The 16,217-nt window shown below is 40.8% G+C and overlaps 1 protein-coding gene across 2 annotated transcripts in view; it reads right to left on the bottom strand.

The window, feature by feature from the left end:
• The window catches only part of map2k6 (mitogen-activated protein kinase kinase 6), a 44,590-nt gene that overhangs the window by 14,718 nt on the left and 13,655 nt on the right, over positions 1–16,217 (bottom strand). For both annotated transcript variants that reach the window (XM_007903506.2, XM_007903507.2), the window contains exons 2-4: positions 8,744–8,813; positions 7,120–7,168; positions 270–383 (exon numbers count right to left, since the gene is read on the bottom strand). In XM_007903506.2, coding sequence (XP_007901697.1) covers positions 270–383; positions 7,120–7,168; positions 8,744–8,813 — 233 coding nt within the window. The remainder of the gene's footprint in view (positions 1–269; positions 384–7,119; positions 7,169–8,743; positions 8,814–16,217) is intronic.

Consider the following 16,217-nt stretch of genomic DNA (forward strand, 5'->3'; position numbering starts at 1 on the left):
CCTCGGTTTGTGCTTTGCCTGACTAATGAAACCATTGTGTCAGGTGTACAAAGGGAGGAAAGGTAAACCCGAGTGTTTGCAACACATTTGATCTGATGAACCAAGTGAAATAAGTGCACTCACTGCACCCCCCCACGGCCCCAATAGTCCGCCAGGGTTTAAGTGTATTTGGTTTTGCATTACCTGGCACCAGTCACCTGCTGCAATGTGTAGGAATCCAATACCCAGAGGAGTATGTGACTAACCAAACCCGCTCTTCAAAGACTTACCTTCACGGCCATTATGGTTCCACTGGGCGTGTGCCTGACTCTCTCCACCACTCCGTACGCTCCTCGCCCCAGTTCATTGATTGGCACCAGGTCATCTGCTTCCACCACAAAATTCTGCAGGTGAAGATCACAGACGGAAACTTAATTTTTTATTCTCTAGAAACAGAAACCAAATACAAATCTTTCCACTATATGGCTCATCAATGTTCAGGGCTCAATGTGCAGCACTGTCTCAACACACTGCAGAGAGCTTAATAAAGACAGAATCTAGTCTTGAAGGATTCTGTAGATAAAGGCAGTCCTGTGGATTCAATATCTCTGATGTGTGATAAATATAGTGAAGCCTCTTGATGGAGCAGCCATCTCTCTCCAAAGTATTTCAGACCGAGCAAGCATTGGGAATCCAGCTCGCTCAGAGAACACCAGTACCTATACGCTAATATAAATCCCAAGTCACAGCTATGCAGCCAATTCCTTGCATCCCAATCTGACTCATTGGAAGACCTCAATGTGAGTTTCCATTGGATTGGCTCTTGGGTCTGCAGGGAGGTGGATTTCAGCCCAGTTCAGAAATAATACAACCTGCCCTAATTCTCTTGTAAATTTTTCTCCCCGTGATCTGAAGCAGAAGAGACAACAAATGGCACATTGAAGGTCTTTATGCACTTCAGAGAGCGTTATTGCCCTGCACCCACATGTCACTCATTTATATCTCAAACCATTTCTCAGCTTTCCCTGGAACGGTCTGTGAACCTTGCTTGCCACAATTGTAACTTTGCTGACAAAGTTATAAAAGAAACTGACAAAACTTGACTTTGCAACCACAACTCCTGCCCACAGCAAAACAACAGACTGTACTGTGTCAGTACTCATGCCCACAAGCAGAAAAAAGTACAAGGAATTTAAACGTCTCACATGGCAAAAGCATGAAAACACAACTCATGTGGATAGGATTTCAAAACAATCCTAACTGGTGCCTTATACTGGAAGTTATCCGACCTACATTTCCTATCTAAACAGTTACTACATTCAACAGTAATTACCCCTGAAGTGCTTTGAGATGATTCAGTCCTGATAAGACATTACAAAATGCTGACAGATAATGAAAAGCTCTTAAAAGAAACAGATATCTAAATAAACACCATTGTACGTACCATACTAATTTACAATAATCCTAGCTTTTGGTTTGCCGCCAAATGCTTCTCAAGCATCTACCGAATCTCCCTCTCACAGCCCCAAACTGCTTTCTATTCCCAGACCATTCTAGAGGCCAAAAATAACCCCAAAATGCTGATTTCCACCTCTCATCATCTCCTCTACGTGCTTGTGGGGACAAGCGCCCTTGATCCTCACATCCAATGCCAAGCCCGAAGATGTCTTGGACTCAAAGAAAAAAAACTGCCTTGCTGCCTCCTCTTCCTCCCCCAAATCCCCTAGCACTCCCTCTCCTATGCTTTCTACATCACCCACTCCTTCCGCCACCATTTCTCCTTCCTTCCTCTCAACCATCATCACCCACATTAACGAACATGATAAAACTTTATTTAAAAAAGTATTTATACTATATCCAATCCCACTGATTTATGCAAGGCTTTCACCACATATAATGATTAATTACAAACTAACTCATTCTCAGGAGCTCAGCACTTTCTTCAGTTAAATCACATCAGAGATAATCAAGCTACAATTTAATACCATGCAATAGATCTTACAGACTTAATGGTTTTACCAGCATGTTGGCACCTGTCATATAGTGGGTGTATGATCTCAGTTAGAAAGCATGAAGGAGATTATCACAGTGACCCCCTTTAGAGACGTTCTTTTCCTTGAACACGACTAATTCCTGAAGAATGCTGTGCATGTTTTCACTGCCCACTGAAAGACACATCTGATCTTTAGGTTAGGATTAAAAGTGTGTACAATAAAAATAATCACTACCAACCTTGAAAATGTATGACATTCCTTCTTGTGCTGCAACCATACATCACAGTGCAGAAACAAACAACTGCTGTCAAGTGTGTAGTGAAAACCGATTGCAAAATGCAAGGTTTATTATTTCAGCACCACAGCCTGTGAACTACAGCATCAACTCAACAAGCGCATCAAGCACAAAGGGAAAAAGGGAGGGAACCCACATTCCATCTGCACAAAACAACAACCTGAAATATCAGAATGTAATACACTTATTAGTATACTCCGCCACCTATATACTCACCCGTACTAAACTCTGTACCCTCATCACAGCAGTTCTAGCCAGGCTCCATTGGCTCTCTATCGCTGAACAGATAGATATCAAAATCCTCACACTAGTTTTCAAATCTCATTCACTTCCCTACCTCTCTGACCTGCTTATCCCCGAACCCGCTGCCTCCGCTCGACAGACTTCTGCATGTCCCTCATGCCCTCCGTTATTAACACTAAAATCCACAGCTTTAAAAGTCTCAAACAATTTATAATAATAAAAATACTTGCATTTGATATAACGCCTTATCATGTTGTTGAGATGTCTCAAAGTGCTTCACAATGTATATTTTGTGGGTGAAAGGCGGCAGCCAATTGCGCACAACAGTGTCCCACAAACAGTCATGGATAGAGTGACCACATTTTTTTTTGAAGGGATTACTACCCCCAGAAAACAATTCGCCAATCGATCAACAACCGGGCTCCCACTTTCTGCCAGGTAAACAGAGGTAATAAGGTTTTGAGGGGAACTAGTTAGATATCTTTAAAGGAACAATTTACAGGGGGATGGGGTGGGGAAAGCACTAACAATGAAACTTTCAAAGAGCTTCCACAGAATTGATGGGCCAAATAGTCTTCTCTTTGCTGTCCATTTCTAAGGTCCCACTCCATCCAATTTCTGGTGAAATTTCACTTCTGTAAATAACCTAACCATTTCGGCAGAAACAAACCTGAGGAGCGGGAAGGAATTCCTTCATGGGAGAGGAGTGGGAAGGAATTGCTCTTAAAGAGTTGCGCTTGCGAAGCTATAAAGATAAAATTCTATGAATAATATAAAAGGTATGTGATTTGGCTCAGATTTTGCATAAGGGCAAACTCCGAACATGATCAGGCTAAAACGTATGTTAAGTGTGACTCTCTCTTGTTTATCACTGAATAAGCAAAACAATTCTCTCACTCAAGCACATCCTCAAAGCATTGGTAGGTTGGGTATTCTGGAAGGATGAATTGAGCCGAAGGGCCTTCTTCATATAAACCTCCCTTGTGATCCTGTAATGCATGTGTTTAGCTTGCATCATGAATTCATTACTAACAACAAAATGGTACAATACAAAAAAATCACCAATATACTTATACCAGGAGCACAAAACACCCTTAAATCAAACCATCCTCAATTGAAAGTCCAGCTTTGGCTAAAAGAAAATGCAATTAAAACCCGATTGAACAGAACTGACTGGAAGGAGATATTGAGCGCTGCAGTACAGGAACCAAATTAAACATACAGGGTGAAATGTCAGACAATACTGAAGTCTGCAGATGAATAGCTCTCCTTAGACTACGTCAGCTCTGTCACAATGTTATCCAAAGCCAGTGTCCTTGATCAAATCACAGTTTTTATTCACAAACTGAAATAGCCAAAAAAGAAGTTTCAATAAAAAAATATTGCTGATGGGAAGACTCGCTTTCTAAACTGTATGGATATTGTACAGACTTCAAATCCTTGTTTTCTCAGAAATAAACTTCACACTAGAGTGAAGGGTGCACAATGTTCACGTAATCTTGCTTGAGATTACTTATTTAGTCTACATAGTAAAAATAGCATCATGCAGCATACATGTAAGATCATTTAAAATATCACTGACCTACAGGAGTGCTATGAACAATGCAGTTTATATCCAGCACTGTGGTGCACTCGGTTAGAATGGAGAGGGTTGCTGCAATAGGACACCTGAACAAACTACAGAGATAGCCTAATGCAATTTAGATGTTTTTTGTGCTCAAAATAAACAGTTCTTCACAGACTTGGAATGGGTTCCAGTCTCCTGACAAAAGTGTGGAGTGTGCCCTCTGCAGTCCAAGATTAGTGGCTGAACAATAAGGCACACAAATGTTCCAGCATCTCAATCCAACTTGTTGAACTAGTAGAAAAAATATTCTGCGTCATTGCATTCAAAGCTCCAGCATCTGCCATTAAAATCAGTTCTTTCTTAAAATAAAATAAGCAGTCCAACCAAGTGCCAGATCCATGATGTAATTATTGACAGGAAAAGCAACAGGAATACAGACGATGTCATTTTACTACAGACCAAATTAGTTAACCGTGCTCACAGGTCAGTTCCAAGTTGAGGGAATGCCATATTTAGCATAATTACACTACAGCAAATCCGTGAAGGGAAGGTGCTGCAATATAGTTAAATCTGAAATACAGCTCCCTTTAAACACATACAGGATTGCTTCTCTGCATCACTTACTGAATATATAGTTTGACAAAGAGAATTGGGTTACCCAAAACAATGCTACAAATGATCACTTCTCTGCAGCCGGTACGAGACCTTAGTTCGTTAGTGCAGAAGTCAAACGTTCAACAATTCTGTTGGTGTCCGACTATTTATAAGAACAAAACTGTCATAGCACGAAAAGGCAAGTGCAAGCAACGGGACGTACAAAACCAAAGTAACCTCTGAACACTCTCCTCTGTTTCTCAACAGCGTCATCTTTATAATAGGAATAAAAAACACTCATTTGAATTATCCAAAGAACTTTGAGATGTCTTGTGTGTGTTTTATTTCCCTCCCAGAATTCATTGCTTCCCCCCAGAGGAACTTTAGTGGTGACTTTATATCCTTAACTATTTAAGAGGTTAACTATTCTTAGGTTAACTGATAGAATTGTTGTAATCCGGTTCAGTGACCTTTTGTGTCTCTTTTCTTGCAAATCCTGAAAATCTAGAATAGGAAATAAACTGTGGAATCTTGTCCCATTAGGTTGCTTTTTGCGTTTAAAAAATTGCAAAGAAGTTCCCAAATATAGGAAAACATTTATTACTCCAATTGCATTTTGAGGGAAACATATGAGGCCTCAATCATACGACCAGTTGGTCACTGCAAGATAAGTCGTTGTACGGGTAAACAAGTAAGAACAGGCTTCTTGTGTAAAGAGAATCTTTTTGTTGGTCCCAAGGAATTCTCAAATAGCATCTGCAATTGTCAACATTTACTTCCTTAACCCTCCGCACACAAAGTTTACTGAGAAACAACAACAACAACAAGATTTCATTTATAGAGCTCCTTTCACGTCGGGAGGAGGTCCCAAGGCATTGGACAGTTGGGTCAGGACCCGAGCGGGGGGGAAATGGTCAGGGTGAGGGGGGGGAAGGGAGGGAGCGAGGAGGGGGTAGAGAGTCGAGAGGGGAGCTGAAGGCACGGTCAAAGAGAAAGGTCTTGAGACCGGCCTTGAAGGAGGAAAGGGAGGAAGCAAGGCGAAGGCACTGGGGGATGGAGTTCCTGAGCCTAGGGGCCGAAGGCCCGGCCACCGATGGTAGGGCGGTTAGGGCGGGGGATGTGGAGCAGAGAAAGGATTATTCCCATAAACATTCATCTCCCTGTTAGAATGACCAAGATTGTTTCAGTCCGTTAAATTCGGTCTCACCCTTTCTCATTGCCCTCTGATGTCTGTCTCTGCCTTTTTTTAAAAGAAAACACCCCTCCCCATGACTGCCATCCAACAACAACAACAACTTGCACTTATAGAGCACCTTCCACGCAGGGTAGCATCTCAGAGCGCTTGAACAACTGCAGCGTTTCTTGGTTTCTTAAATTCTGACACCTCCGTCCCTCAAAATGCCTTTTATTGAGTCAGCGGGTAATCACCCTGAACCACTTACAGATAATGTACCAGTTCTTCAGTAATCAGCCTCAGGTCTCAGAATAACACAGCTCAGGGCATTCTGAGCTTTCAATCCAGTTACCCTTTTCCAACAGCTAATTACATACTTTTTTTTAAATTAACCACAAGACACAGACAGTTACAAAACAGGATGTGGGGACCTGCAGCTCAAAAACTTTCAGGTAGTTTATATTGTCAACAAATGTCAATTTAAGGGACAAAGCGCACTTTGGTGAAGGGTCAGTATTGTCTCTGGTCACCGCTATCTATGTGAGTGCACTGAAACATGCATGCATCAGGCAGCATACATTAAAGCCAACAACAACTTGCATTAAATAAGTAAATACTGACCAGTGATGCTTTACCATCATTATTTGAGGTTTCAATTGAACAACATTTTGGACACCATGTAATATGTATATGCACACGAGTGGGCATTGCCCACAGCAGTTTGAATACACTGTGTGTTCATCTAGATAGATCAGATGAACGCACATTCTTGACAGTTTGTGCTTTGAGACCATTCAAGCAGTCTCCAACGTTACCCTTGGATTGGATGTTCCCCTGAACTGGGTTTTTTTTTAAAAAAAAGCAAATCTCTTGGTTAATTCCAATGCTTTCATTCACGCTTCAGTGTAGCGCAGGTCCACTTATACTCAGTCGCAACATGGGTCCATGATACTGGAGACGCGGGATACTTCCAGTGCTGACCGGTTGGCTTTCTGCACATAGTGCACCATGCCCAGGAGTGACAGCAGCAGCAACCTGACATCATCCCAAAGTGCCAACTGACAGCTCTTTATTTTTGCACGCCCCATTTTAATGTTGGGTCTTTGTTTATGGACCCAGAACATAATGTCTGTAACGCATTTTCAAGCCCATTGTTAATTACCCCCAAAAATCATTGCATTTCAATATAACAGAAGACATTACAAAAAGCAGTGACATGCACTTAACAATGTCTGACTATTCCAAATACAACTAAAAATAGTAAACTCCTTACTCGGTCTCCAATTGTAATACAAGCTTTGGAGTCCAGATCTCGAGGGGGTCTGGAAAAAGAATCAGAACAAAAATATATGAAATCTTCAGCAAAGTAGAATACATCTAGAAACACCATTTCACTATATATTAAAACGACTTGCGACCTTAACGGGGATAGCATCTCAAAGTACCATTACACTATAATACCACAATGAATTGTTAAATTAATGCAACAAATAGCAGATATCGTTAATTGTATATTTTTAACTGTAAGGAAATCAAGAAGAATATATCATGAGAAGAAATGGTTAGACTGAACGGACAGAAATTGAGGTTTTGACACATAACATTACCAGTGAGTCAAGAGGCAAACCTACAGAGTCTGGAATTTTGAAATCACAACAAGAAATGGTGGAAATACACAGCAAGTGACTCATGTTAGAAAGATGGCTCATGTTTCAATTGTGACCCTGTATCAGAATTGGAAGGGTTGGGCTGGTGTATTTTGTATATTGAAGAGGGCAAGTAGAACTAGCCTAAGGAAAGAAAAACGTACGGAAGGCTTCACTAATCATTCCAGTGTTCATGAAATTATCACATCTGAAAAGTTGAGCTCTTTGTATTCAGAAGTCTAGTGCACTGCTGTGTATTGTGAGTACTTTCATACAAATTGGCCATTTTCAGGATTTGAAGGTAGGTATACTCAAATTTGAGTGTAAAAATGAAAGCACATCTTCCCTTAAGGAAATGTGTGCCCAGAAATGTGTGTGTGGGAGAGAAGAAGGAAACTCAAGGTGTAGAAAGAAACCCATAGGGTTATCATGTCAATGAAGCATAAAAACAGGTGAAACCCAGACTGGTTCTTTCCTAATCTGTAGTAAATGAGTCAGAAAACTCAGCCAGATCTTATTACCTGACCTGCTTGAATAGGGGCGTCACAAACCTCAAAGAAATGAATTTACGAGTGTAAATCTGATGACCTTTGTAGCACGTGATTTTTTGGGTACGTCAAACCCTTCCTCTCTTGAAGGCACTAACCCGTTGGGACAGTCTGGGAAATTCCAGGATTTATACGAATGAGATTTAGCTTCCATGATCACACTAGCCTGAGCCCACAAGAGTCACTGATACCAATTTGATCATATGATAATATGTGGCAGGAACTTGTATGAATCTATGCGACACAAGAACCAGGATAATTATAGGTGGGTATTTATGACTGGTGAAGTATGCATCTCAAGGATTGAAAACTTAATACGGGCAGCACCCAGACCAATTCATATCGTTTCAGCTCCCAATCGTAATGGTTAAAGTTAGTGTCTGTCCATGAAGATCAATTCAGGGGAGCATGAAATGCATGAACAATATCCAACTTTGGTTGTAAAGAGGAATCTATAATCTATAATCAGTCCCAAAGACTTGTGTATGCTTTCCATCTTTGAGAGGAAAACAGAATATCTCACAGGATTTGTGGCATTGTTGAGGGAGGGAACAAATGAAAGCTTATGGTATCCAAAACTACATGGCAAAGCTAAGCTGTTGTGAAGGCAAATGACATCCTCCAACAGAAAAACTCATCCAGATGAACACAAGTCCAGAGAAGCCTATACATACATTTTAAAAATATAGTGGGTTTCACTTACGTTGGGTTGGAAACTGGTTGTTTGAAGACATCATCAGAGATTTTTAAGTTTGGTTTTTTCTTTACTTTTCCTGCAAAACAAATATCAAATCTTTTTTACATAAAAAAACAACAGCTTCTATAGTAGTTTTATTTGCTGAATGGCTAGTAAGAGAAATCTCACAAATAGATTGAGTCTCCACTACTGCACTGCCTACTGTTACATATAAGAGTGTTAACACTTCAATAAGAAAGAGAATAAAAGGAGTTCTGTATCAATCTCTCTCAAGGAAACATTTGACACAATTACTCAAAATCTCACCAACTAAAGGACAGGTCGGCACTGATATCAGTCACACCAACCTCCTGCATTTGAGTACAAAACAGTCACTACATTTTACAGCAATTTCTCTGAAGCGCTTTGAGATATCCTACTGACATGAAAGGTGCTTTATCAAATGTATAGATTATTATAACTAAGTTAAATCACATCCCAACAATTCTGAGATTAGTTCCAAGATCTGGGTTAGGGAAAAAATGTCATTTAATAGGTTCCTAGTCCCAACTGACGCCAGCAACACCTGCTAAAGGTGCACTTGTCTGGATATTAGGTGAGGACAGAATCTGGCTCAACTACAGTGGCCTAGTTTTCAAACAGTGTGCAGGCACGGAGTGTCAAGCCTTAGATGCGAATAATGGATATTTTGGAAAGTTACCAGCAAACTGTAGGAGGATAAATTAAGTCAACATTAATAGGTGATGGGGAAATAAATATTAACAAAGAAAAATTGGCAAGGAAAGAGAAATTATTCCCAGAAGTGCACCATTTTTTTTAAGAAGTCTAGGTTTTAAAAAAAATTCCATTCTCTGTACCTAAACTTGCAATACAACATCAAACAGGACATTTATGAACTCAATACCAGCATTTCCTACAATCAATGTGCCAGTACTATACTATTTGCAAACATCAATCAACTCGGTTAACATGTAACAGCTGTGCAGCACGCCAATACTGTAGTTGCTAACATTAAAATGAAAAAAAGGAGGCAAGGATGAAGAAGGAGACTGCGCAGAGCCCTAACATGGGAAAGGGGAGAAGAGAGGCAAAGAGTAGAGAGATGACAATGAACTTAACACTGAACTGCTGAGGCAATGAGTTTTACACACAAAAGAAAAATATTAACTTCCTTCCCAAAGAGTGAAATCAGGAGAGTTGGCAAGTCCGTCCGCAAGTTTGGGAAACACATGGGTCTGCGTTCTGTGAAGCTGCCCCAGGGCACATGCAAAAACACACTCGGAAAGCGCTGGTTAAAATACTGATAATCTCACGCTGATGTGAAACAGGCCACTTTTCGACCAAAATACAATTAATGAATGAATTAGGCACAGCGTGCTGCTATGTACTCCTGTGACAAAAGTCTAGGTCTTGCATGTTGAACTTTCTCTCTCCAATTCTCCCTTACACGGTGCACTGCACAGCACTATTGCACACTGCAGGTACACAGATCACCAACATATTGCCTTTTTTCCCACCCCAATGAGTCAACTGCTTCTGTCATCAGCACCTGACAGGAAACTGGTGATTTTCTTCCAGATAAGTTACAAAATAAAACTCTGGCACCTGGACAAACAAACTTACACGAATCGGCCACAGTTGTACTTGGCTGGACAGTTCCTCTGGTGAAGCTGTTGTAGTATTGCTCAAAAAGTTCATTTTTATTATTAGAATGTTTCCTATATTCTAATATGTAAAACCTCAGCAGGGATTTAAAAAAAAAAACCTGGAATCTTGAATTCTATAAGATACTGCTGTAAGACTGAGAATGTACAAGAGATTTAATGATTTACTATAAGGCTTGGCACAGAATACAATGAGCTGCCAAAAACTATTGTTGGCAATAACAAAACGTTTGAAACTTTTAGATATAAAACTGTCTCTTCTCCTCTCCACTTTCCCAATACAATAAATCTTTTTCAGACCTTTTGCCTGCAAAATACACAGTCACTACACTTTACAAATCTCTGAGTGCTTTATAAACATGGGAGCAAACATTTACTATACTGTACAAACTGGGGACAGATCAACTCTGGACCAACTTTGTATTAAGCTCCTGGTGAAAGATAAGTACACTTATCCATGATAGTGGGAGGAATCAATACTAACTTACAACCTGCAGAAATCCATTGAAATACATTCACTGCACTAGTCAGCAATTCCGTGGGACGCACTTTGAGAGGTTTTTGACTTTATAGGAGCTGCATTTTATGCTGCACTTGTAAATGTCTTTCAATAAGATATTTTGAACGTACACCATGAGTTCAAGACTATAATCTTCCCTAATTCTGCAAGTGTTAATTTGAAAACTGACTAAACCCAAAATAGTTTAAAATGTTTAAACAAAGCAGGCCCGGGGGAAGAGAGGGAGAGAGAAGAAAGGGAGTGAGAGGAGGGGTCAGGGCCTCAGTGCTCTAACAATACTGTCACAAGACCATCTTGAAGTCTAATTCAGAAAAATAACAGTGTAAGACAAGAGTTTTGTCTCTAGAACTACACACAGTAAGTAGTACAACAACAACAACAAGATTCCATTTATAGAGCGCCTTTCACGTCGGGAGGACGTTCCAAAGCGCTGGACAGTTGGGTCAGGACCCGAGCAGGGGGAAATGGTCAGGGTGAGGGGAGGGAAGGGAGGGAGCGAGGAGGGGCGGGAATGGTCAGGGTGAGGGGAGGGAAGGGAGGGGGCGAGGAGGGGGTAGAGAGTCGAGAGGGGAGCTGAAGGCTCGGTCAAAGAGAAAGGTCTTGGGACCGGCCTTGAAGGAGGAAAGGGAGGAGGCGGCGAAGGCACTGGGGGATGGAGTTCCAGAGCCTCGGGGCTGAAGGCCCGGCCACCGATGGTAGGGCGGTTAGGGCGGGGGATGTGGAGCAGGCCGGAGCCAGAGGAACGGAGGGTACGGGCAGGTAAGTAGGGGGATAGTAGGTCGGAGGTTCCTCACTCAGCAGCTGAACTAGTCTCTTAATGGAAGCATTTCCATTGTACAATCTGAAACTCGTTCCGGTTTATATTCTTCCGAAGACACCCATCGTTTACCTCAGCTGGTGATTTAAAACATCATAACACAACATCCTTCGTCGTCGTACCCCCCATTTAGTGTAAATTAATAATATGCATTAATATAATTTTTGTTTAAATAGAGAGCAAACACCAACATCAAACTTGCAAGGACTTACTGAGCCCTAATAGGGCGACAAATTAATCCTAAATTAACAATATACACAGTAAAAGCCACAAGCTTTCTGAAACACCTCCAGGCTGATGAGAAAAAGGAAAAGCCAAAACAACAACAAATTACACTTGCCTCATTTTGTTTAAAAAAAACTTTGCATCAGCATTGCAGAGAGGCAGCATTGCAAAGGCAAATCATCAGCCTTTCATATTTCATTAAGCTGTTCTACCATTTGTATACCAGTAATTCAACATCTGGTGGAGGTACATTGAGTTCCCTGTAAACCCGATTGGCATCTTCATTATTTTCTTGGTCAAATGCTTTCTTGGATGACAAAAGCAAATTAAATGGATTTTGACAGTTACACCATGGGACCCAGTGGACATATTTCACCATGCCTTAATGCCAATAGGTTTCGATAAGAGGAGGGAACTTTTCTAATAGTGACATTGCATACACATCTTCCCTCTCGGACAGGTCCAGGTAGTTCCCATTTTTCATGCCAACCAAAAAGGTTTGCATGCCAGTGGCCTAGGTTAATATTCACATCCAAATACGCGTTATGAACCTGGAAGATGATAATATGGTCAGGAGGGATTACAGAAACTACCCTTGCAATTAGGAACAAAAAGTGAAACTATATTAAGTTTACAGATCTTTTGAAAGCAAATTGGATAGTTTGAGCCCAATAAATTACCCTTGGAGTTTGAAGGTATTAGAAGCATTCGGTATTATTAATAAATGTTAATTTGTTTAAGTATACTGTTCACCCATTTCCTTTAACTCTTCCCTCCAGTTATACAACTGTACCGAAACTGTCTGTCCGGTGCATTGGGCCGTTCTCCCGACGTGAAAGGCGCTATACAAATGTAATTTTGTTGTTGTTGTATGAAGAACAGCCGGAGCAAACTGGTTTCACTTACTTGTTGAATGAAAGCTTTAGTACAAAGTTTAGTTATTGTTTGGGGAAGTGAGTCCTTTGTAGCTGGCCAGTTTCAAAATGTGCTAAACTAAGAAGCTCAGTGGGGTTTCTCTATCTTCTCCCCACAAAAAATATTCCTATACTACTTTAGCCCTGATCAAATTTTACAACAACAACAACAACAACAAGATTCCATTTATAAAGCGCCTTTCACGTCAGGAGGACGTCCCAAGGCGCTGCACAGTTGGGTCATGACCCGAGCAGGGGGGAAATGGTCAGGGTGAGGGGAGGGAAGGGAGGGAGCGAGGAGGGGGGAAATGGTCAGGGTGAGGGGAGGGAAGGGAGGGAGCGAGGAGGGGGAAGAGAGTCGAGAGGGGAGCTTTAACCTAATTTTAACCTATCAAGTTCTGAAATCAATTTGTTTCCATCTGGACATGCACTATTTGAATTAGATTGAAATACTGAAAGAAAATCAGAAAAGTTGAAGTAACCTGTACTGATTTTCATGTGATACAATTCTTCCCATCCAAGTACAACAGGATAGTGATTAATTCAGTATCACAGCACAAATAATAATAATAATCCTTGCATTTGATATAGCGCTTTTCACGTCGGGAGGACGTCCCAAGGAGGGCTTCAGTCTCACTGACCATGTCCTCTCTCACTCACATATCAAATACAAGGATTATTAATTAATTGTCAGTCATTGCTTCCTCATCCCATCACTCAGTGGTACAATTCCTCAATCACAACAGCTATAAATTCTGCAAAGACGGACTTTCCACATGGTAACGAGTTATATATGAAATTTTAAAAAATCAGCAGTTACACCAGTTTGTACAAAAGCAATGAGCCTGAACACATCTGATAACTTTTACAAGTTTTAAACACCTCATTCATATCATCATTTTGATTGCGTAACCATCACAATATACTTCCCCCCCACCCACCCCCAACTATCATTCAATATATGAATACTATGTATTCAGCTCAGTTTCTTAACTGGATCGGTTTTTCTTCAACAGCCTATTCAACTCCATACACATCCCACCACAATGGTTCAAGAAATGTTTAGAAAACTAAATTATGAACAATATTAAGATGAACAAACTCTGGCAGAGAGTTCAAGGCAGCAATTGAAATTCAGTTCTGTGGATTTTCATAAGCCGTTTGAACAGTTTACACCATCAATTCAGTGGTGTCTTGTGACTCGCTGCCAGATGACAATTCGCTGGCATTTATTGCCTGCAACAAATTAACACACGGCAAGAAGACATTTCTGAATATGCAAATCAAATATTCTGTCAAGCAGGTGGTTGCATTCAACTTTTTTTTAAAAATTCTGCAGCTTTCCTCTTTTTTTATTTGTTCACTGCGTCCCGCCCTTCCTGACTTTTGAACGGTCATCTGAACAGGAAACGGAGGATTGATTCTGTCTCGCTGCAACCCAATTATGTACCATGGTACAGGACATTGAGTCCACAGAACTCACTGAATTTTACTTCCTGGTTCTGTCTCCTGGTTATCCTTGCAGGATTATGTGCGGTGCCACTGGCAGCTCACTCTCAAGTAATCTTTGTGCCCAAACCATCATGGTTGGCCATTCAGCATCTCTGCCCCCACACTCCGGAACTCTATCCCGCAATCCCTCCACCTCAACCCCTCTTGCCTCTTTCAAGTCTCGTCTAAAGACCTCCCTCTTCAACCATGCCTTTGGCCACCTTCCCACCTCCATTCTCCTACTGTCCAGCGCCCTGGGACGTCTTTCCGAAATAAAGAGCGCTATACAAGTATAATTTGTTGTTGTGCCATTTCTCCTTCCACATTTTTCCCCTTTTTCTCTCGAAGCTATTATTACCAAGTGCGGCACGGACATCAGCAGTCCTCAAGTGCGGGATCAAACTGTCCCAGGCACAGCTGATGTGACACATACACACACACTGGCACAACTGAAGTGAGATAGAAGAACAAGAGCCTGGAACGTCATTACAAATACGTGAAACATCGCTTGCTGTAGCAAAAGTGAAGAAATAGGCTAATATCTTGCTTCAACCTGACTGCATTTCATTAACCTTAGTAGATATGTGCCCATTTTTATAAATTATTGAATGTCACCCCCTCCCTATCCCCTGCACCCACTGCTGCCACACACAAATTAGCTCAGTGGCAAACCTAAGCAGAAAGCCTGATCTTCCGTGTAAGAGTTGACCAGGGAAGTTTTATTATGGATTCTCATTTCCTCACACAACCTAAAGTAAGAAAATCAAACAAGTGAAGGAAATCAGCTCCTTTCGCACACTTTACAAAATACGTGGAGTCCTGTAGTTCAGTGGTTAGAGTGCTTGCCTCGCAAACGAAAGGACCTGGGTTTGATTCCTGGCAGGGCAAAATGTTGGGCAAGTTTCCTTACTCCATGTGCCCCTTTTTACCTGGCAGTAAGTAGGAGCTTGGTTGTTAGTCAACTGGCAGATTGCTTTTCCATGGGTATAATTCCTTCAAAAAAAATGTTTTTAAAAATTGGTCACTTCAATCCACGACTGTTTGTGGGACACTGCTGTGCGCAATTGGCTGTTGTGTTTTGCCCACAGAATATACAGTCAATTCATTTTACAATATATTCTGTGAAACGCTTTGAGACATCTTGAAGATGGGATAAGGCACTATATCAAATGCAAGGATTATTATATTGCTGAAAGTCTAACTCCCAATAGCCTTTTATCAAAATCTTCTCATTTTGCTTTAAGTATCTTCCTTTAAAATAACTCTAAATATTTGGCATGGAATGCTATAAAATAAATAATGTGTGTTTCAAAGTTAGTAACAGTGAAGGATAACATTATACTGGGGGATGGGGAAAGAGTCATCTTTCCACACCATTGCATCTCAATTGCAATGTGCTTATTGTCTGCTGAGAAACTATTGATCCATAGCAGCCATGTAGTTATAATGTGCACCATGGGCAGAAAAAATTGACTTCATTTTCTGGACAACATAGCTGGGAGCCTGACTTTGAGCAGCATAGTGCTTCCTAGCAAGCATAAGAAGCAACATTTGCAAAACAGGAACAAAATTCCGCAAAAACTTTAATGAAATGTCATTTTCAGTCTTTATTTACCAGTAAACACTGTAAATATTTTTAAAAATTCTTCCAGGGACTTTTAGTTTACTGAGAAAATTCTGATCTTTTTGGAAAATATTGGGTATCTGTTATATACTTTAAAGTCAGGTTGTAGTTGTAAAACCTACACAAACTGATTTCAGATCACACATTTCACACAACCCATTCACACAAGTTGGCAAGCAATAATGCATCCAACAGACACAAATATTTTCAATGCGCATACACCAT

This window comes from Callorhinchus milii, unplaced genomic scaffold, assembly GCF_018977255.1.
Source record: "Callorhinchus milii isolate IMCB2004 unplaced genomic scaffold, IMCB_Cmil_1.0 Scaffold16, whole genome shotgun sequence".
Lineage (NCBI taxonomy): Eukaryota > Metazoa > Chordata > Chondrichthyes > Chimaeriformes > Callorhinchidae > Callorhinchus > Callorhinchus milii.